General features: G+C 48.7%; 1 protein-coding gene across 1 annotated transcript in view; it reads left to right on the top strand.

Annotated features, from left to right (window-relative positions):
• CREB3L2 (cAMP responsive element binding protein 3 like 2) overlaps nt 1–20,998 on the top strand; it is a gene marked incomplete at both ends in the record, with an annotated part of 109,765 nt that extends 88,767 nt beyond the window's left edge. Inside the window, 8 exons of the mRNA XM_084230080.1 lie at nt 211–395; nt 2,654–2,800; nt 4,096–4,154; nt 5,346–5,414; nt 17,086–17,185; nt 17,440–17,566; nt 18,909–19,125; nt 20,923–20,998. Coding sequence (XP_084086206.1) covers nt 211–395; nt 2,654–2,800; nt 4,096–4,154; nt 5,346–5,414; nt 17,086–17,185; nt 17,440–17,566; nt 18,909–19,125; nt 20,923–20,998 — 980 coding nt within the window. The remainder of the gene's footprint in view (nt 1–210; nt 396–2,653; nt 2,801–4,095; nt 4,155–5,345; nt 5,415–17,085; nt 17,186–17,439; nt 17,567–18,908; nt 19,126–20,922) is intronic.
• Between the last annotated feature and the right edge of the window lie 1,340 nt (nt 20,999–22,338).

Raw genomic sequence — 22,338 nt, 5'->3', positions numbered from 1 at the left:
AGTCTCTTTATCTTGCTCTGCCTGTTCCATACAAAAGGCGGCGACTTGAACCATTTTCTTTTCTGTTTCTGCTCCTGGAGATCTCTCTGCATCAGGCCTGCAGGCTCCTTGTTCCTTAGCTGGGCCCTGGGGCCGCTTTGTCCAAGTGCCCCCAAGTCCCCCCAAGTACCATGCTGCGCTCTGACGATGGAATCCCCTTCTGTCCTTCAGCCTCCGTGGACCACCTCCATTTACCGCCCACCCCTCCCAGCAGCCACAGCAGCGACTCGGAGGGCAGCCTGAGCCCCAACCCACGGCTGCATCCCTTCGGCCTGCCCCAGACCCACAGCCCAGGCCGCGCAGGGCCGCGGGCCCCCTCTGCGCTCTCCACGTCTCCGCTTCTCACTGCGCCCCACGTGAGTGTCCCTATCCGGGAACCTGAACGCTTTCCCCCTGTCACTCGGAGCTTCGCCCAGAGTGAGTGCCGCTCAAGGCCACTTATTTTTTTTTTTTGAGGTAACATTGGTTCACAATGTTGTGTGTGGTTTAGAGGTGTGGGGTCACCCCCTTCAGGTTTTGTTACCACACCCCACCCACCACCAAGGCACCCACAGTCCTCCCACAGTCCACTGGGCCCTATGGCCACTTTGCTGTCCAATTCCCCCTCTAGTCGCCTCAGATCTACAGTCAGATTTCTAGGGTTGTTACTGGTTTGGCTTTATCTGACCCTTTGTCCGGTCTCCTTATTCCACATGTAAGCAACACCCTGGGTATTGGACTTTGTCCTCCTGACTTATTTCACTTGGCATCAATTCCTTCCAGCTCTCTCCTTGTCTCAAATAAGGCCACTTGATTTTTACTCTTGAAAGGGAAGTTTGTGTTTAATGGCAAAATGGGGTGAGACAACAATATCAAAGGACATTTTTTAAAAACAGCTCTTCTCACCATGTAATTACTCTGTTTGGTTTTTCTGTGCTCACTTGCCATTTTTATTCATGGTTATTTTACACAGGTATAACATAAGGAATAAAAATGTGTTATTTTTGTCCTCAAAATTTTATCGCAAATATTTACCATGAAGTTAGGTGGCCCTTATGACCTACAACATGGACACAACTTAAATTATTTTTAAATAAAGCAATCTTTGAGGCATTTAAAGCTCCGAGATTAAACGCATTCAAACCCTTTTATGTCTGTGACACAACTTTTCACTTAGTGGCTCTGATTAGAGGTTATGAGTCATCATTCACTCCACATAGATAAAAGGGTGCTATTTTCCAAATAAAAAATATGGTTGGGTAATATACTCCTTATTCTGAAGAGATAATGGAGATTTATGAAGTCTTAAAATTTTTAATCACCCTCATTGAATTTACCAGGGAGTGCAAGTTTCAGTGAAATCAGATGTTTTAAAATTCTCTAGAAACGGTCAGTTAACATCATTTTGAAAATCTGAATTCAGTCTGCTCAGAAAGTTCTAGATCTGTGGCCCTATCCTTACGTATCACTGTTGCTGAGGCCAAGAGAATGAACGCTCCTTTCTCATCGCCACCAAGACTGCTCCTTTAGTCACTGAAATAGTGTCTGACCTACCACAGTCAACCCGGGCTTCCTGCGCATGGAGTGGGCCTCCCACGCCACCCCCTGCTCAGCGACAGTCCATGTTTTCCTTTTAGCTGCTGGTGTCAAGCCCTGATAACGCTGCTTGGTGCCAGAGGCCCCCCTGGTGTCCCCAGACTGCTGCTTCCGGAACTCCTTACCCACTCTGGGGAGAGCTGCTGCATCTTCAGTTCCTTCTGTCAACACTGCCTTCTGCTTGGAATGCCCTGCTCTCTGCATGCCAACCAGGCCCCCTCAGGGAGGGTCCCCTATCCTCAGCTTCTCTTAGCACACAGACTCATATAAGTAGTCTTTCCCCAATTTAAATGTACCTGGAGTTCATCTCAGCATTTATTTGCTTCTTCCTTTCATGGGTGTCCGTTCAGCCTCAGTCTCCATCATAAGCTCCTTGGAGAGTCTGTTTTGATCCCTTCATGGCATTTGACATGGAACTGATCGCAGGAGTCACTCGGGTTGTTTAATGATGACAGAACGTCCTCTGAGTTCTCATCCTCTCTGAAGGTGGACCACCTGGGCTGGTGCTGGTGCCAGTGTCCATGAAAAAAGGGCTGCAGGTGTGTCCCTGGAGCCCCGGCCCCTCGGCAGGAAGTAGAGACAAGAAGGGACTTCCCCTATGTCTGGGCTTCTTGCAAAATTGCACTTTTAGGAGAAGTCAAAGCTCTTGCCCACAAGCAGCTGTCAGTCCATCCTTTATGACTTCAAAGTCACGAAAGCCCTGGGTGTGTGGGTGAGGGACTCCGACCTTTTACTTTTGATGTTTTAGCCACTGGGGTAACCTTCTAGAAATAATGGGAGGAGGTTCCCTTCTCTACCCCCCCCGCCCCCCGCAAATGCTTGATCCTGTAATTACAATCTTTGGCCTACAGCACCCACTCAATGCATCTTCTCCAGCTCTGCTTCCACTTCATAGTAACCCTCTCTTGCCCAAAGCAGATGGGCATCCTCTTCTCTCAGTCCCTTGCGAGATGCTGTGCCAGATCCCCTCAGCCCTCGGGAGGCACGTCTCTGGCACGATGCCTTGTCCATCTTTGGCCCTTTTCCTTGATCTGCCCAGAAACTGCAGGGGTCAGGCCCCCTGGTCCTGACAGAGGAGGAGAAGAGGACCCTGATCGCTGAGGGCTATCCCATCCCCACCAAGTTGCCCCTAACAAAATCAGAGGAGAAGGCCCTGAAGAAGATCCGGAGGAAAATTAAGAACAAGGTAAGCCGTTTACCTTCCCCTTCCTGTCCTTGTGGCCGGCTTGAGCCTCCCTGGTGGCCAGCTTGTGTCCTGAGGGGCACACGCCTGGGCCCTTCCCTTCCCCCTGGGCAGGAGGAAGACACAGCCCCTGCCCGCCTTCCTTCCTGGTGCCCAAGGTGGTCCACTCAGGGCTGGAAGGAATTCCCATTTAAATCAATTTCAAAAAATCTTAGCCTGTTAAGTTTCTGTTTCATGATGTACATGGGGCTTTCTTTCAGAAGTCATGTGTAAATCGACTAGGAAATAAATATAAATGTATTGCAGGGAAGTTGAGGTTTTCTCTTGGTAGGGGTTTTGGGTTCAGATGACCCGGCAGACCGCTGTTCTCTACCTGGGCCCAGCAGCTTCCCCCTGCGAGGCCCCCAGCAAGCCAATCAGGGCTGGGCGGCCCAGGAGTGGGAGAGAGTTAGCAGAGGAGGAGGGAGGGCCAAAGAGAGGAAGAACAGACTTAGATTTCTGTCCTTGCACAGAGCCAGCAAGGAGTTCATAAGCCCAGGCCTGGCTTATTTTATTTTATTTTTATTTTTTTTTATTGTTTTTTAGCAGTTTTCTTTTATTTATTTATTTGTTTATTTATTTGTTTGTTTATTTATTTATTTATTTAGTGTTGCTTTTCTTTTCTTTTTTAAGATTTATTTATTTATTTATACAAGCACTGGGTACAGTCAGAAGCACAGGAGGGCGAGAGAATTCACCAGACCTAGAGCAGGGAGCAGAACAGGCAGACAGATGGAGGACACTGCTGAGGGGAGCAGCGGGCACAGCAAGAGAGGTCTGAGCGCCATGTGGGACCCTTGCCGGTGGCCGGGGATCAAACTGGCGCTGCAGAAGCTGCGGGCAGCTTCAAAGCCCAGCAGCGCTCAATCGCTGCGCCACTGGGGAGGCCCAAGCCTGGCTTATTTTATACATTATAGCTGAGCCTACTGAGGTCCAGGGAGTTGAAATCATTTATCAAAGACCATGCAGATGGTTTGTGACCTACGTGTTCTGTCCTGACACCTGACTCATGGTCCTTCCCACTGGGGACCGAATTTGCTGGAAAGTGGGTGAGAACAGAGGCTGGTTGGAAATGGAGCACAGAGAGGTGATTAGTGGATAAGCCGGCAGATGAAAGAAATGGGGAACAGCCTCGAAAGCAAGCAGGGCTCTGTGCTTCTGTGCTCATAGCCCCCACCTTCCACTTCCACATAACTGGTTTACTGACACAGCTGTAATATCATCCTTCTCCCCCTCCCCCCACCCCGCGTCTGTCTCAGATTTCTGCCCAGGAAAGTAGGAGGAAGAAGAAAGAATACATGGACAGCCTGGAGAAAAAGTAAGCCCCCTGCTGCGCTGGTTGTGCTTATGGGGGAACATTAGAGAAACCTGAGTGGGAACATAATGTTTTTCTTGAGAAAAGGTTCAAGTCCTCTTTGGACCCTGTTAGAGCCCTCGGGTTCTCGGCTGTGTCTTACCTGCCACCTACTGGTTTGTACAGGGAAAGGCTTGGAAATATTTTAAGAAATAAGAAGTTCCCTCTGTCATAGTAGGTATCTGTCCCACACGGCCTCTAGCCCACTCCTTGGTAACTTCCTCTTCAACATGTACAAATATGAACATTCACTTGTATTCCTGAAACTCTTCAGAGGAGAGCCACTGTTTTGGTTGAAAGTTGCCCTGCTGATTCATCCTCCCTTGGGCCCTACAGATAGCAAACAAGGAATGAGATAAGTCAGGATGCCCTTCTTTATTTACTGCCCACTCTCATTTATACTCTAAGGTGAGTGACTTTCCACAGACACTCTTCAAGGCATTCTTTGTTGTTCTGGAAAACCTGGACAATCAGAAGGGCTGTTGGAAAAATATGAGCTCATTATGATTTTTGCATTGGTCTGGAAAACAGTTTTCCAGCTGCCCAAGTCACTTTAAGATGGGAAGAGGTCCCAGGCCCAGAAAAGAGTCTTCATGTGTGTTTGGGGAAAGGAGTACTCAGTGGCTCTAGGCTGGGCTTGGAAGTTGCTTTTGAAAGTTAATGTTTGTATCTCCTGGTTCAGGGGCTGGTCGCATAGCATTAAGCAGTCCCACCTGGCCCCTCATTTTCTGTAGCGATCAGGGTCAAGAGGTTCTGATAAGAATCTTTTTGTTGCTCTTTGAGGCATGCATGTACCAGCACCCCATTCCTTATCTTGAGAATTTGTGTCTCCCTCAAGCCCATGACTCCTGTCAGTGCTGTGGCCAGAGTACAGTCAGCAGCACACAGGCACCCGGGTAGAGAGGCCTGTGCTGGGCATTGAGGGCAGTAAGGAAGAGGCGAGAGAAAGCAAGGCTGAAACACCCACAAACAAATTTATATTTTCTATATTGAGGCACTTGTTACTTGGTTCTACTTTTCTTTTGTTTCCCTCGCTTCACGAGAGTAACTGGTTCCCCATCTTTCCCTGACTCCCCTCTCCCTCCCGCCTCCCTAGTTTCTGCCTTAGCATTTGCTCTACTATGAAACTAATTTTCTTCTTTCTCTCTGCAATAGGGTGGAGTCATGTTCAACCGAGAACTTGGAGCTTCGGAAGAAGGTAGAGTCTCTGGAGAACACCAACAGGTAAGCAAGGAGCCAATGGGGCTGCCAGGTAAAGGTGGGGGTGGGGCGGGCCCAGGGCTAGAGGGAAGGTGGGGGAGACAGCATTGGTGATGGACCTGTGCCAGGGTGCCCAGGACGGCTGTGCTCCGCCTACCTGTTCCTGCAGGACACGCTTACACATACATGCACGCACATGGAGTTCTTTGCTTTTCCTAAAAGACATGGCATGACGAAGAGGCTGATCCTGACCAAGGCTGAGCTAAAAGGGTTAAGGAAGAAGCGTGGGGGAGTTAGAGTCTCCTGAAAATGATATTAAACTTTAGAGGCAGACAAGGAGGCACTGGTCTCTTTATTGTCACCCAATTTTAGCACGAAATGGTGTTTATTCATGAAAAAAGGAAGAAAATCAAGCTTATTTTTTTACATTACCCGTCTAAGAATTAATTAGCTTGTTAAAAATTTCAAATCCATTTTTAAAATTAACTATAGAACAGAGGGAGTGAATGAGTTCCTCTCATATATTCTGCACCAGGAACTTACTGTTTTTAGCACTTCACAGATATTATACTATAGGCCTCCCTGATGGCCAAGGTGTTGACACACATAGGACACAGCAGACCTCTCCTGCTGTTTCACCTGCTGCTCCCCTCAGCAGTGTGTTTCAGTCAATCCACCTGTTCTGCTCCCTACTTTGTCTCTGGTGAATCCTCTCACTCGCACCCTGCACCTCTGGCTTACACCCCAGTTCTTATGATAAAAATAAATATTTAAAAAGCACAGAGATTATCTTATTTAACCTCCGAACAACCATAAATATAAAGTAGTCCTGTTGCTACCCCCATCATATAAAGGAGGTAACTGAGACTCACAAAGGTTAGGTGACTAGTCTCAGGTCACACAGGAAACACCAGAGCTGCATTTGGATGCAGGAAATCTGGTTCTGGAGCCATGTCGAGATTTATCCCTGGGTCACATGCAAAAGAAAGGGGTGAAGGATTAGGGTTACAAAGCTGGGGAGGCTCAACCAGAGGTGAGTGTGTTTGTGTTTGTGCTTATCTACACTTTAATAAGTGTAGGTATTTGCTCAGGGGGTTCTGTTGCCTTTTATTATTATAGCTCTAACAATTCAAGCAGAGAAAAATTGACTTCTAGGTGAGCAAAATATTAATCATTTTAAGGCTTAACATTAATGCTTAACAATTTTGCAAAATATTAAGAGATCAGGAAAAATCTATTTGTAGGTCATTGATAAGGACTGTCAGTATGACTCCCGTGTCCTGAATTCTTCGTGGTTTGTTGTTCAAACAGCAGGTTCATCTAGTCATGAGTTGAAACAGTCCCAGGTGGGAACAGCGGCTTTGTGACCACTCTGGGCTTCTCTGCACTTCTGGGATGCGTGCCCACGTAGCAGGTCAAGGGCAGTCACTGCAGTGCGCTGCAGACAGATGGCAGGGGGGCATCACCAGCTCCTCGTGGTCTTGCCAGATCCCCTGAGGCAAAGGAGATGGTTTCTGATACCAAGTTAGGATGCTGGCCTCACGGTTACCTTTGGCTCTGAGTCTCCTGAAGCTTCATCCCTTCTTATCTCCACCTTTACTTCTACCAAGTGGTTCTCCGGGTCCAAGCCCCCCAGCCAGAGTCTCTGTCCTCATCAGCATCCTGAGCTGATTGGCATTCCCTTGCCCATGCTAGCCCGTGTTCATGAGTGGAATAAATCCAGGCTATGGATTGGTGAAAAGGGGAAGAGGAATCTGTTGCGGAGCACGCATCCAGAGTCTGGTCCAGCTCCCTTGTCTAGGACTCGCAGGCCATGTCTTCCCCAGGCCACGTGGGGGCAGCAGAGGCTCAGCGCAGGCACCCGTGTTCTTTCCTACAAGCTGGTGATTTTCTCTCCTTCACTGACTGCGTGGAGACGTCCCCAGTCATTTTGCTTCCTGGAACCTCCATTCAAAACCAAAAAAATGACGTCACCTGCAAAACAGGAAAGCTTGTTGGTGTTTTCTCCTCCCTTTCACCACGAACCCTTCCCAAACCCTGGACTGTCAGGAGCTTCCACTGTCCCCACCCAGAGGCCTTGGTGACCAGTCCCCCCATTTCTGTTCCCTCTTCAGTTCTTATCCCCGTGGACAACCTCTCTATGGTGGTGATGGCTGACAATTAACTAATCTTCCCACAGATATTATCAGGGGCTCCTAGGGCCCTCACATCCAACACAGCAGATTTATGTGTTTTAACTTGAGAGGTCAAGGAAATACAGGCAGAGAGAGCTGCCCCGGGACAGCAGGGGGAGGGGCCTGCACTCTCCTTCCCTCCCAGACTTAGGGCACTGCACTAGCCAAAGCCTCTGACCACCTTGCACACCTTGGTGAGCTCCTGCCCTGAACTGGCCGTGGGGAGTTTGTGTTTGGGCCATAGGGTGTAGAGAGACTTTAGGGACCCTTTGCTCACACCACACTGTGGCAGTGACTCGGGTGAACCAAGGGCAGGGTTGGGTCCAGGGAGCACACACCTAAGCTGTGTTCCTCCTTGTGCTTCTCGTGTTAGTGCCCTCTGGAGGTAGCGCGGCCCAGATAGTCATGACTGCTGTCCTGGGAGAATGACAGTGGGGTGGGGGACCTTGGATGCCACGTGGCTGGAAAGACAGGTGAGCAAATGAGAGATACAAGGTATCTCTTTGTATCTCCCCCCTCCTGTGTGTCACCCTTTGGGACTCTTCAATTTGAGTGAAAATGAGTCTTTGGATGATGGGTCAAGTCTGACTCCTTTGACTGGACTGGACTCCAGGTACAGCATTGTATTGTGTCGTGCTCCTAGCACGAGCGACCTCACACAAGTATTCATTTCTAGGGGGAAAACCCCTGGTATCTGAGCCCAGGAAGCTTCAGGAGGGCTGAGACAGGGAGAAGGTGAAATCCTCTTACCCCTTCTCCACCCCCCACCCCCGCCCCAGGAGGCTCTGCAGCAAGAAGGCGCCTTCACACCCCTTGCTAGAGTGAACCTCTAATTGCGAGTCATCAGGAGAAGCGTAAGAGGAGTGTGAGGTGGTGTCCCAGGGGCCCTTCTCTGCTCCACCAGGAAATGCATTTAACGATGAAGTCCGGGCAAGGCCAGTATGCAGCTGCCAGCTCTCTGCATGGCCCTCCCCTGTCTCACTGCTGAGAAATCCTCTCTCGCCCCCACCCCTACCCCTTGTCACCCCACGAGTGATGCTCAGCATGGCCCAGTCCATCATTTCATGACTCAGTTTGCTCCAGGCCCTTATTAGTTTGCCCTCTTGCCTTGCTGGACTGTGAGGCTACACTCTGACCCTCCAGCCGTGATCTGAAATCACAGGATTTTATACTTGAGGTGTGCTTCAGAGATCATGCTAACTGCCTCACTTTACAGAAGGGAAACAGGCCTGTGATGTTAGGCCATCCAAAGATTTTGAGGTGACACAGGGACAAGAACTCACCACTTTTATACTTGTGCTTACCTTAATTTCTCTTGCTACTAACCTTGTCCATAGGACCCCTGACTTTCTCCAGTGTAAGGCCAACTTTATTTTTTTAAGATTTATTTATTTTTGCATAGAAGAACTGGGGTGTAGGCCAGAGGTGCAGGCAGTGAGAGGATTCACCAGAGACAGAGCAGGGAACAGAACAGGCAGATCAACTGAAGTACACTGCTAAGGGGAGCAGCAGGGAGACAGAGAGGTCTGCTGTGCCATGTGCATTAGTCCTTGGCCTGGGATCACATTCAGGCTGTCGCAGTGGTAGTGCTGGGACTGGACTTAACCCCTAGGCCACCAGGGAGGCCCTGCGGGGCTAAATCTAGACCTGAACAGAGGCCTGGTCTTGGCCCTCATGTTTTAAAGGACCCTGTGTGTGCTGGCTCTCCTCTGCCCACAGCTGTCTCTGAGATAGAGGGGTCATTGGGCACTGTGGGTCATGTGCCAGTCGGGAGCTTCTCTCTGCCCCTATAGACCATGCCTGGTATCTGGGAATCTAGAATTCCTTGCCCAAAGGGTCTTAGCCTATTTCACAGGCCCGTGTGAAGTTGTTCTCTGAAGGGAAGTCAGGGCACCAGTGGCCCACCCATTATGCTGATGGGGTCAGCTCTCTGTGGGGGCTCTGTGTGGGGTTTGAACCTAGGCAGGTGTGCACCTGCCCCATCTGAGATTCAGTTTGATCTGATTTACAAAAGACACGAGATTCCCGGCTCAGACACAAAGCGATGTTACTCCCAGCACAGCCAACAGCACGAGCATTGGCTCTCCGCCTCCTCCCAGGTTTCATGATGGATCTGGTGGGTGCTGTGGTACCTGAGGGTGTGGTCCCAGCTAGGGAACCTGAGCTTGGGGGCCACTGCTTTTCTTTTTTTTTAAAGATTTATTTATTTATTTATACATATAAGAACTAGGGTACAGGCCAGAGGTGAAGAAGGGTAAGAGGATTCACCAGAGACAGAGTGGGGAGCAGAACAGGCAAATGGACCAAAAACACTGCTGAGGGGGGCAGCAGGAGAGACAGGAGAGGTCTGCTGTGCCTTGTGGCTATCTCCCTGGCCAGCTGGGGATTGAACCCGTGCTGCAGAGGCTGTGGACAGCTTCACTGCGCTGTGCTCAATCCCCTGCGCAGCATGAGCAGCGTCCCCCACCCACCCCCAGTCCCGGGGGCCTCTGCCTTTATAGCAAATAGTAAATAGCCTGCTTTTCCCCTGGGGGAGACATTACCTCATCACACATGATGTCCAGCCTCATAAACAACCCGAGTTGTGATCTGTGGAAAGGAATGTGAGGGCCTCACCATCCTGGCACAGCTGGTGGGACAAGTAGGACCAGAAAAGACCCACAAAGAGCTGTCTTTGTCACCTGACGTGCATCAAAGACCACAATGGGAAGGGAAGGGAGCAGGTGGGGCCTGGAGTAGGTCTGCTCATACCCACTTTTTGGTTAAGAACCCCAGGAAGTCCAAGAAATCTCCGTTCCAGCCTGGACTTGGAGGGAGTTCAGGGTGCAGGTGTTGGCAGCACCTTTGGCAGTTTGTTGAGTGTGGGTTAGGCTAGATGGGAAGATACCTTAATTTGTATGTGTGTTATGTGGGTCTCCTTGGTACTCTCCACAGGCCTCACAGAAGGGAGACTGTGTTTGTCTTGATATGTGTCTCTGTTGTTATCAGAAATAAGATTTCCTTCCTTTTCCTCTTTGACTTTCCTCTGAGCTATAGCCCTTCTCTGTCTACCTCAGCTTTTCTGGTTCTTTACCACACAATTGCTAGTAAATGGCTTCCCAGCCAGGCCCCCTGGGCTTTGTGTTCCGCACCCCTAATTTGCTTAACCACACAGCTGTCACTGGGCCAGTTTTGTGATTTGCTCCCTGTGCATGACTATGGCCCTCCGTGTTTGAGTTCTTCTCTCCTCTTTAGACTGGCTGTTCATGTCTCACCCCACTGCTGTATGGAGGGAGGCCTGTGGACAACTGCTGGAGGGAGGGCCCCTCTCTCCTCTGCAGACCTCCATCTTGGTTTCACTCACTTTTCATTGCTCCATGATCTCCAAATTCTGACAGTGTGAAGAATGAAATCTTTCTTTTCAGGTGAAAATAGTTGATACTTCAAAAGATTGTTAGGTACCAGACTAAGTTCCCCAGAGAAATTAGGAAGGCATTTTAGCCTAATTTTATGGTAAAGTTAGAAATTCCACAGACCCAGAAAATATTTTAGAACTCTCTTTTTTATGTTTCTGGGTGAATAGACAGTAGAATGTTCAGTAGAATGTACCCTCTGGTCCCTGCAAAACACCCCGAACTCTAATGTCTCAATCACACAGAAAGAGAAAGGAGACCACTCATGCCTTGTTCATTTTGGCCTCAATCCCATGAATAATTTCAAAACATCAGTGAAAGTTCATAAATAATGAGTATTTATTCAAAGTTTGGGATTTTAGTGGAACACGATTGTCTTTTCTATATGTAGCACTCTTGTATTTAGTCTTTGAGATGGTTCATCAGTCTCCTTAAGTATTGTTCCACAGTATATAGAAGTCCTAATTGCTAAGGCTGCTTCTTACCCCAGGGCTCTGAGGTAGATGTTACAACTTTTGGATACTCCTTTAGCCATCAGAAAATCAGATGCTGACTCTAGAAGACTGGGGAGAGGATTCAGGTGGGACATGGATGCTTGGTTCTTCCACCGTGGAGTCATCAGATAGTCACAGATGTAGAACTGAGTTTGCCTGTGTGCCCTGGATAAACAGTACTGAGATTTTGAGGGTTCTCATCATTTTACATTGTATGTGATCATTTGTAATGGACACGTATTATAAACATTGCTGATGTGAAGGGGTCACACAGGAATACTCAGTCTGTGTGCTGTGCCTTCTAATAGCATGTGTTCTCTTTGTTCCTATTTCATTGACAACCCAATTTTTTTCACAACCCACTAATGGTTCATGTTTTGGAATTTGGAAAAGACTATTCTAGATAGTTCTGTAAAGATACGAAAAAGTTGCTTCATCTCCGTAGGGGATAATTGGGCTACAGATGATTTTACACACACACGCGCGCACACACACCCCTCAACGTGTTCCATGTCTGAGTAAGAGTAAAGTGTGTCACAAGATTTGATGCAAAGTGTGACTATGGAGATGGCCTGGGTTGAATCTCTGGCACAGAAGTAATTGGGACGCATCAGTTCATTCTTTTTCCTGAGTCCTGGTTTCCCGCTTCAGGTACCTGAATGTTCAATGTGTAGCGCACAGTAACCGAGTCCCCATGAACCTCCCCCCCTCCCCAATAAAGGAAACAGAAGAAAACAAACCAAATACAGAAAAAACACATGCATTGCCCAGTAATTGTGCAGTTGTGTTTCACACTCTCAGCTACTTTGCGTGCTTTGCCCAGTTGCCTTTGATACGCCTCCCAAGATGCAGGGTGATGTTTTATTTTGGGCAAAACTGGCAGCTGCCTTTGGCTGCTCTTTTGTGAGGAACTGTATGAGGACAGTCACAAAGTTTATTTTTACATCTCACCACAGGACAAAATCTACATTTTCCATCGAGCATTGAACACTTTGACTTAACAGGTTGTGAAAAATCTCTTGGTTCAGGTAGACATTTCCTCTGAATTTAAGACCTTGCTCCTGGAAACCTAATAATTCATTAGGCCACAATTAGCCATGAGTATAATATACAAAATGTAATAATACAAAAATAAAAGACAAGTTGTTAATGATGTTTTCAATGAAGCTAATACCAAGCATTGAATATACAATTGGCTCCATCCTGTGGCTGACTCTTTACAGGCATAGTTTTTAACTCATTCTTCATTTCACCTGTGGCTGCTTTTGTTCCACATGGTCCTTCACATAGCTGGGTAACAGTTATCTCCCAGGATCCCAACACTGGCGGCTGGGCCTCTGCCCCAGGGGTGTAGGAATAAATGCCATGTCTTCTCAGACCAGCATATCCCTATCAGTGATGGGCTCATGTCTGACCCCATAGCATGCTCTCCTATTAAAACCTCTGGCTTCGGGCCTCCCTGGTGATGCAAGGGGTTAAGCACAGTACTACTATGAAGCTATCTGCAGCCTCTGCAGCAAGAGTTCAATCCCTGGCTGGCCAGCACACTGACCCACATGGTGCAGCAGACCTCTCCTTGTCTTGCCCGCTGCGTCCCTCAGCAGTGTATTTCAGTAGTCCGCCTGTTCTGCTCCCCACTCTGTCTCTGGTGAATCCTCTCACCCCCCTCACCTCTGGCCTGTATCCCAGTTCTTATATACATAAATAAATAAATCTTAAAAAAAAAAAGTAAAAGCCCTGGCTTCATCTTTCATCGATGGAAAGAAACAGCAGGCACTGCAGGGGTTGATATGCTTCAACAAACCCAGAGTGCTCTGGTGCTGGGAGATCCTCATTATCCTTTCAAGAGAATGAACTTCATGGAGCTGCCTAAACCTAGAACTTAAGTGAGTTCATGAAGGTTCTGAGGTCTAAACTCAGGTTTCCTTGACTTGGGACCCTGGCCCCCTGTTCCAGAGAATGTATGCCAGCCTGGCCATCCTAAAGCCATCCCATTAGCTCTTTGAGAGTCAGATGGAGGGACCGGTCTTCTAGTTCCCATTTTCCTAAAGAAAGCCCTGGTGTGACTTCCTGACTCCTGCAATATGCCAGGGAGCACCCTCAAATCTTGGATCTGTCATTTGCGTTTTATCTTTGGTATAACCAGAGATGTGCATTTACTGCTACTGTTTTGTCCTGAATGTCACCCCCAGGACCTGGTTAGTGTGCACCTCACTGTCCTTGGACTGGATTTCATTGTGACTCCATTGGCTGCTGGAGTCCTATGGGTAGCAGTCTTTTTCTTTTTTAAGATTTTGTTTATTTTTGCGTAGGAGAATTGGGGTGCAGGCCAGAGGTGTGGAGGGTGAGAGGATTCACCAGAGACAGAGTGGGGAGCAGAATAGTCAGACTGACTGAAACACACTGCTGAGGGGGGCAGCAGGAGAGGCAGAAGAGGTCTGCTGCACCTTGTGGGTCAGTTCTTGGGCCTGAACTCAGGTCATCAAGGTTGTCCTTCATAGTGGTAGGGCTGAGACTTAACCCCTAGGCCACCAGGAGGCCTGGGGTAGTGATCTTTCTTATCTACTGGAAAACATGTCTCTTGATTGGATTTTGATAGGATGTTCATGTCACTGGATTTAAGAAAAATCTACTTAATTAAGAAGTCTTTTACCTTGTAATTTTACTAGGTCCCACCCAGATCAAGGAAGCAAGCTGTTGCATATTGAAAAGTAGATGAGTTCTGGTGTCATATAGGTTTCAGGGATGTCTTAGTTCTTCTGCTCAGTAGACTTTGGGCCAATTACCTTGTATCTCAGTAAGTAAAGTTCTGGAACTCAGTCTGTGGTCACTTAATCATTGTTAATTGGTTTTCCTTATGACAGATAGGAGTATTATGAATGTGGATGGATTTCCCAGACTTAATTGGGTCGTAGAACTCTATTTAGATTTTTGGGCTGGGGAGTTTACCCACTTTCCTCAAGTGTAATTGCTCCGTGGCTGATTGAAGGCCCTTTGTATCACACCACTCCCACCCTCAGTGCATTTCACCTTCACTAATCTAAGTAGGAGAAGCACATTATACATCATTGTCGCTTTCCACCAAAATTTCAAACTAAAAAATCTATTTTAAACTATATGTTTGCTCATCTGAAAAATCTGGATTATAAACTGTTAGAAATCAGGGACAATTAAACAACTATTTTCATTTGCAGGGAATTCAGAATATAATTTTCTTTGAGTTTGGAAAGGATGTGCCAATGAATACCAAGTAAGGCATGGCACGTAGCATGTAACTGGTAAACATGAAGACTGCTGTAGCCAGACTGGTAGGCGCCTTGTCCATTGTCACACTTTGGCCCCCCAGCTGAAGGCCTAACTTGAACTTACAACATTCTATCATTGGGGGTTAGGTATATCTGAACCTAAGAGGGACCTATGGATGCTATTGGGGTGCTCTTCATCCTGGAAAAAGCAGGTGTCAGTCTAAGGATATCCAGCAGAGGTTGTCTACAGGACAACCCCGATATAAAACGGGTTGCCTGACTGTGGGTCCTCACTCACGCGCTTTAAAGGGACTTATGAATACTCACTGCAGGCACACATAAAAGGTTAATTAAAGGTTTATTTACAGGGGAAGGGGAAGTGAGGAAATGTACAACTCGGAGAAAAGAGGGAAATAAAGTCTAAATGCGTCCTACCTGTTCCGCCGACCTGGAATCCCAATGGCACGCTGAGAGCTGGCCGCGAGCCAAGAGCCGTGAAGCCAAGAGAGCCCCTAAGGCCCACCTGTCTGGTTTTTATACCAAACCTGGCTGCTTAACCCCACCCTCAGGTCCCAGCAACCCTCCCTTGGGTGATGATGGGATTTGTCTTTCCCAGTGTCCTGATGGCTTTGGTCTGGAGTGGGGGTGGAGTCCACGAAGCCTGCATCGGATTAACCCTAACAGCTGGGAAGGAGGAGTCTTTCTGGGTATTGTGTGGGGTTGGTTTTCTTGGAGTTTCATTCTCTAGGCTGGGCAGGGTCCAGGGAGTAGACAGGGAGGAGGTGTGGGATGGTGGTGGGTGAAAGGGACTGGCCAGCCTGTCCTAATTGCCTTGTGCTCCTGAGAACTTGTTTCTCTGGCACTTGTCAGAGAACAAGTCGCAAACCCTGGGAAACCTCCTTGTCCTTCCTGCGCTTGGAAGCTATTCAGGAGCCAGACTGGTGATTGGTAGATGGTCTATGAAAGCTCAGAATTCTGCAAACAAACAATTTGCTGATATTTTCCAATGATCTTGTCTGGTCTTCTGATGTTATTTCACAGCTTGCATTTTCTGAAAATCCTTGGGAGTCAAAAAAAAAAAAAAAGCGTCTACTCATAAAATCTTCCCACGTTGTCCTGGACATTGGGCTTGGGGAAAGGGATGAGGAGGAGGAGCTTCAATTCATTCTTTGTATTTACTGCTCAGTGGACTTCATCCCTGGGGCTCTAATTCAGGACCTTGAATGGTTAGATACTTTCCCATGCTTCGCAGTTTTCAGGATTTACAAAGAATTTCTTCATCTGCTCTTTCTGTGTCCTGATATCTCACAAACAACACAAGATATACTCTTCTCATCCCCAAAGGCTTCCCTTTTGCTTATTTATTTTTTAAAAGATTTTATTTTTGTGTAGAACTGGGGTATAATAGGCCAGAGGTTGGGGGGTGAGAGGATTCACCAGAGACAGAGTGGGGAGCAGAACAGGTGGATCTACTGAAATACACTGCTGAGGGGAGCAGTGGGTGAGACAGGAGAGGTCTTCTGCGCCATGTGGGTCAGCTCCCTGCTCGGGGATCGAACTCAGGCCATAATGGTGATAGTGCTGAGTCTTAACCCCTCAGCCACCAAGGAGGCCCCAGCCTTCCCTTTTTAAAGGGGGGAGCATAGTTGTCTAATACTAGGGATTGAGCAACTCTTTTCTTTTGCTCTGCTGTCTGTGTCTTGCTGGGGCTAGACCAGAGTCATATCAGAGGATGGCTGCTGAGACCTGGCTCTGAGCATGTGTCCAGTTGAGTAAGCATCATTGCCCTTTCTTGGTTGGCCCTCATTCTGATAGTGGAGATGTTGGAACGTTGTAAGGTGGTCGTGACTGCCCTCCTGGCATCTAGCATTTCCTCTTTCTCTCTCCAGCTCTGCCGCCTGAGGACCTGTTGTTCAAATCCTGTTGCCATTTTCCATCACAGCCACCACCCCTGGCTACTTCTACCCTAGTTTTCTTCTAGGCATGTTCCTTCTTTGCTTTTTGTCTTTCATTTGCTGACTTCAGTGTCTCTCATCTCTTGGGTAAAGGAGTCTCCTGTGTCAACACCATCAGCCCATCAGAATTGTCTTCCTTCTTTGTTATCTCAGTGGCTGGCAGACCAGGCACATCAAGGATCAGTTACGCATCCATGTGTTCACCAGCACAGCTCAGGGACTGGACCCGCTGATTCTGAGCGGGGAACTATGCAGCACTGCTGCTGGAGGGCACAGAATCCGTGTCTTGCTCCAAAGGAAACTGTCCCATGGTGCTGTGTTCAGAGTCAGGCACAAAGTCAGGGTACTTTCCAGAGGCCTGAGGGCAGAGGTCACCCCTGGCATCCTATTGTCTCTCAGCCTCTTTTCATGGTTTTCATTGCATTGCGTTTGCAGAACTCTCTTGCAACAGCTGCAGAAGCTGCAGACTTTGGTGATGGGCAAGGTTTCTCGCACCTGCAAGCTGGCCGGCACACAGACAGGCACCTGCCTCATGGTGAGTTTCCTGACGACACAGCACTCACCTGCCCTGGTCCAGTCTCACCCCCATTCGCCAAGTTCAAGTGCTGAGGGTTTGGAGGAACCAGGCTGCTCACTCCATGGCTGTTGCTCTGCCGCAGTGCAGTGGCTGAGCTGTGGCTGTGGTCTGATGGTGCCCTCTGTCTCCTGGCCCTCCCAGGTGTTCCTGGTCTAAAAGTTGCTCTGTGGGTCTTGGAATCGACAGCATCCCATGTTCTCTCCTCGCTGCAGGTGGTCGTGTTATGCTTTGCCGTTGCATTTGGCAGCTGCCTGCAGGGCTACGGGCCCTATCCTTCCGCCACCAAGATGGCGCTGCCCAGCCAGCACTCCATGCAGGAGCCCTACACAGCCTCTGTGGGTAAGTGGCACTCAGTGCCGTGCAAGTTTCTTGTTTCGTTTCTCCAGAGCTTTCTAAAACTTGACTCTCTGAAAAGAGACTTCTATTTAAAGAGTGGTAAAAGTGTAATCTCTCCATTGAATGCAGGGAAGAGGGGTGTGGTGCCCAGGCTGCGGCATCTCCCTACATTCCACCCCTTACTCTGGCCTGGGGTGTTGCTGACATTCTCCAGGGCTTGAGACCACGGTTTGGAAACTTCTGTTCTAGACTCGTCCCTGGCAAATTCTAATGTCTCCTTTTTGATTTCTGATAAGGGGGATGGATGTGACTTGGGGGGTGGGGGTGGAGAAAGTTGAGTTTCTCATAACATTTTAAGGGAACACCCGTGTTTTTCCTTCTATTCAGTGGAACTGTTTATCACTATAGTAGATGAAAGAAAAGAATCGGTCTGGCTTATAAATCATTAGATCCAAGATTTAGAGAATTTGGAGACTAGGGTTTTCTGACCTAGATCAATGATCCCATTTAAGAATGTAGGGAGTACGCAGGTGGTTTGGGGGGCTCACCGTATATGCAAATAATATGCATACATACTAGCAAGAGCAGATATGGAGTTAGGAGGTACTAGATTTAGGGTTGGCCTAATTTTGCAGGTCTGAAAGGCCTGTGTTCTTCACCTAGCTGGCGTACCTGCCAGGGAAATGACAGAAATGCTAGCATTCCAACCAGATAATTCCAGTAGTCTCTTGGGAAATTCTTTGCTCCTTAAGGTAATGTATCTCTAAATTAAATGGAAACCAGTGGGGGCATAACTTCTGTGCCTTGGAAAATAGCTCCCGAGCCATCCCCCTCTGCAGCTCTCTTGTAAAACAAAAGAAGCTGTCTCCATACTTTGATTTATGGCTCTGGCTTTGTGTCTTTAGTTTCTACATGAAAATGCAGTTTTTCTGCCCTTGTACCTTCTCTCCAGGCAAGACCACCACAGTGGGGACACTTCCTATTTTAGCCTGGTCCAGCTAGCTCCAAACATTGGACTCTCCGTGAATTGTCCCTTCAGATGGTTATGGGAGGGCAAGGAGAGGAGTTTTATTTTCGAGGCAGTGGAGCTGGCAGTCTGTGTCCTGTTTATTTGTTTGCCTATTGTCCTCCCAGCATTGTGTAATTGGTATAATTCTTCAATGCACAAAACTCTGAAACTGTAAAGCCTTTATAAAGTAAACTAACTATAGTTGGCACCCTCCATCCTGGGCAACACGAACCCTGAAATTGTCATTTGACCCCCCGCAGACCCGCACAGTGAGTGAGAGGATGTGATGTACCCTGGTAGCCCCCCTCTAACCCTAGAACTGTGCTCTGTCCTCAGTGAGATCCAGGAACCTGCTGATCTATGAGGAACATTCGCCCCTGGAGGAGCCGTCCAGCCCGGCCTCGGCTGGGGAGCTTGGGCCGTGGGACAGAGGCGCCTCTCTGCTCAGGGCCTCAGGGCTGGAGCCCCTTCCGGATGTGGATCTTCCCCATTTCATTATCTCGAACGAGACCACCCTGGAGAAATCCGTGCTTTTAGAGCTGCAGCAACACTTGTGAGTCAAATGGAGACAGATTCAGCTCCCTTAAGGCACTGACGATGGGTTCTGCGTCAGCAACCTGGACCATGGGGTATAGACTCTCCCAGAGGCCTGGTCCAGCCCCTGTGCCCAGGACCTGGGAGTATAGATCCTACTGCTTGTCGGTAGCTGCCCTTAGCAAGATGGGGGAGGGACCTAGTGTAAGCTCCGCCCGTGTCTGCTATGTTTTGGGGACTTGGCCTGACGGGCACCAAGAAGGGGGCTTGAATCCTTTCCCCACTCTCTTCACCCTCCCCTCGAAGCCACAGGAGCAAACTCACAGCCCAAGATCAGCAGTGGACTAGCTGTGCTAATGCCACCCCAAGCACCTCTCCATCTCTGGGTGCACGTGTGTTATGCTACGTAGACTTCTGTGATTTATATTAAAAGGTGTGTGTTAATATATATTTCTATTGAGAGGCACTGACTGGAAGCAGTGAACATGTACGCATTTCCATACTGAAAATAACATGTTTGGCCCCAGTTCCCCCTAAATTGTTTCTTTTAGGTAGTGATGGGGAAAGTCCTTTTATAAAGACCAAGGCTTGTGTAACTGACAGTGTTGTTGCTGTGCTCGGGGAGGTGTCTGGAGGTGTCCAGAGAGCACAGGAGGGTCTGTACACACTCCTGGTCACACCTGGTGTCTCTGGTCTGGCTGAACGCCCCCTCCGTGCCTCTAGAAACGAAGCTATTCTAATGAGGTGGGAGAAATTCCCCTTCATGCTGCAGGGAAGATTCATAATTATATATACTTTTATGTGTTTATGTCACACATGCATATTTAACATTTACCAGTGGTTACTGTTTTAGGCACTATGCAAATAAGATATACAAGTTCTTTTAAACACTTTAAGAGGTTAAGCATTATTGTTATTCCCATTCTAGAGAATCTTAAAGCTGCCCTAGGAGGAGTGAAGGCTCAGCTCCTTGAGGACTTGGCTCATGAGCTGAGTCATCTCCCCTCATTGCTCAGCTATTCAAAGCCCCTTTGAAATCTCACTTGTTCTGGGACCATCTCCCCTTTATGAAAGCCCTTGTAGCCCTTACCAGGTTGCCTAGCAACAGCTCTATAACAGTTAATAACATTTATTTTCTGTTATATATTTATTGTTATTTCAAGTTAGTGGTTTTTTTTTTTTTTTTTAAACATTGTTTATCTGGTTATTGACTAGACCAGGGACAACCTTTATCCTTTATTTTCTTCTTCCCAAGGTCTGGCACAGTGCACAGTAAATGCAGTCATTTAAAACAATGTGTAACAACTCAGTAAGGAACCTCCGTGCTCACCCTCTGGATTCTTTTTTTTTTTTTAAGATTTATTTATTCATACAAGAACTGGGGTACAGGTCAGAGGTGCGGGAGGGTGAGAGAATTCATCAGAGAGAGCAGGGAGCAGAACAGGCAGGTGGACACTGCTGAGGGGAGCAGCAGGCGAGGCAGGAGAGGTCTGCCGCATCATGTGGGTTTCTCCCTGGCCGGCCGGGAATCGAACCCACGCTGCAGAGGCTGCAGAGAGCTTCACAATGCAGTATTCAACCTGCTGCACTACCAAGGAGGCTCTCACCCTCTGGATTCTGAGGAAGGGAGGGGGGTAGGCTGGTAGTGGAGAGCTGGAACAGAAGATTGCTGCTAGGAGGAAAAGCCCCCCAGAACGGGCTGGTGCCAGCCTGCAAAGTCGCCATCATGACGTGATGGCCTCACGCTACCAGAGCGTGCAGATCCTCGTGAGTAATCCGTGACTGAGACGTCTCTTTCCTTTTGATGCCTTCACAGGGTCAGCACCAAACTGGAAGGCAACGAAACGCTGAAAGTTGTAGAACTCGACAGAAGAGTGAACGCCACCTTCTGAGGAGGCCGTCCCCACCCTTGCTCTTTCTTGTTACCGTATCTTTACGTCCCTAACTACCTTTGTTGTAGCTTTTTCTTTTTGCCACCCAATCTTGACAAAGACACGGGCAAGTCATGGGCAAGATCCGGACGTGGCTTTAATGGAGGGACAGCCTGGGATTTCCAGAGGTGGTGAGAGCACCTTCCCCTGGGCCCCGCGCCCCTCTCTGTAGAAGGGACCCCAGCATCTCTCCTCCCTTTCTCTTACTGCTCTAGGAGATTATTTTAGGGTCTGGGGTGGGCAAGCAGGCTTGTTTCCACCAACAATGCCAAAAAAGTACTGCCTGATTCCCACCACCGCTTCTGTGACCACCGCTTTGAAGAAGACAAGAACACTTACTCATTCGAGACTCCAGACTCTAGCCACGAAAGGGCCCGGATGCCCGTAGGGCCCTGGCAAAGCACACTGACTGATGGACATCCTGCCCTCCCCTCGCCTGGGTCTCCGTGTCGCCCCCATCAGCTCTGGACCTGCCAGGGCATCCTGGGAGCACCGTGCCGCCGCGCCCCAACCGAGCCCTCGCTGGTTGTCCTCCCGGTGCCGAGGGAGGCTCCTCCGTCACATTCTCAGGCCGCAAGTGCAATGCCTGAAGGAATCAGGCTTCTCTACTCCAGGCGAACCTGCCCCATCTCGATGCTTGTAGGATTTCTCCGTTACCGGTGTCCCCACACGCCCATAGTTCTGCCTTCCTGCTTCTCCTCCCCATTTGTAAATAGTATTTATTAGCTTGCTGAGACTTCCCACCAGCAACCACACTGAAGAGATTCAACACCTCCTCAAGCCAGCAAAGCCTCTCCTCGGCCTTTGGAGCAGGGAGGGCATCCTGGGCTCTGGGGTCTCCGTATTTGTTTCTTTTCTTCTTTTGTTACTGGGGGTCTGTGATTAGAGTTGGGAAATCTCCCAGAGCAGGTTTCCCCCTGTAGAGGGGACTCGAAGGAAGCTGGACAAAGCCTTGCTCTGGCCTGTGGCTCTGTGGCCCGGGGCTCCTCCTGTCCTGTGTCCAGAGCAGAGAAGGGTGCCTGGCCCTGGCCCTGGCTCTCTGGACAGCCTTGCTGACGTGTCTCTCCACACCTGGTCCTGACCCCTCCCCACACACTGCTCGACCCTCCTCTTCTGCTTACACGTGGGGGAGGAGCATGGACCTGAGGCCCATTCCTGGGGCCGGAGAAGGTGGCATTTGTCTATCTGGTCTTACCTTTCCTAGTCAGGTTTGGCTACTTTGCAGCTCACCCAAAGAAATACCACCTCACCCCCAACCTCCTTTAATTTTTTTTAATGATTAAAAGTAATATTTGTAGTTT

This window comes from Talpa europaea (genome assembly GCF_964194135.1).
Source record: "Talpa europaea genome assembly, chromosome: 3".
NCBI classification, from domain to species: domain Eukaryota; kingdom Metazoa; phylum Chordata; class Mammalia; order Eulipotyphla; family Talpidae; genus Talpa; species Talpa europaea.
The sequence above is the reverse complement of the archived record's forward strand: the minus strand, read 5'-3'. Positions and strand labels throughout refer to the sequence as shown.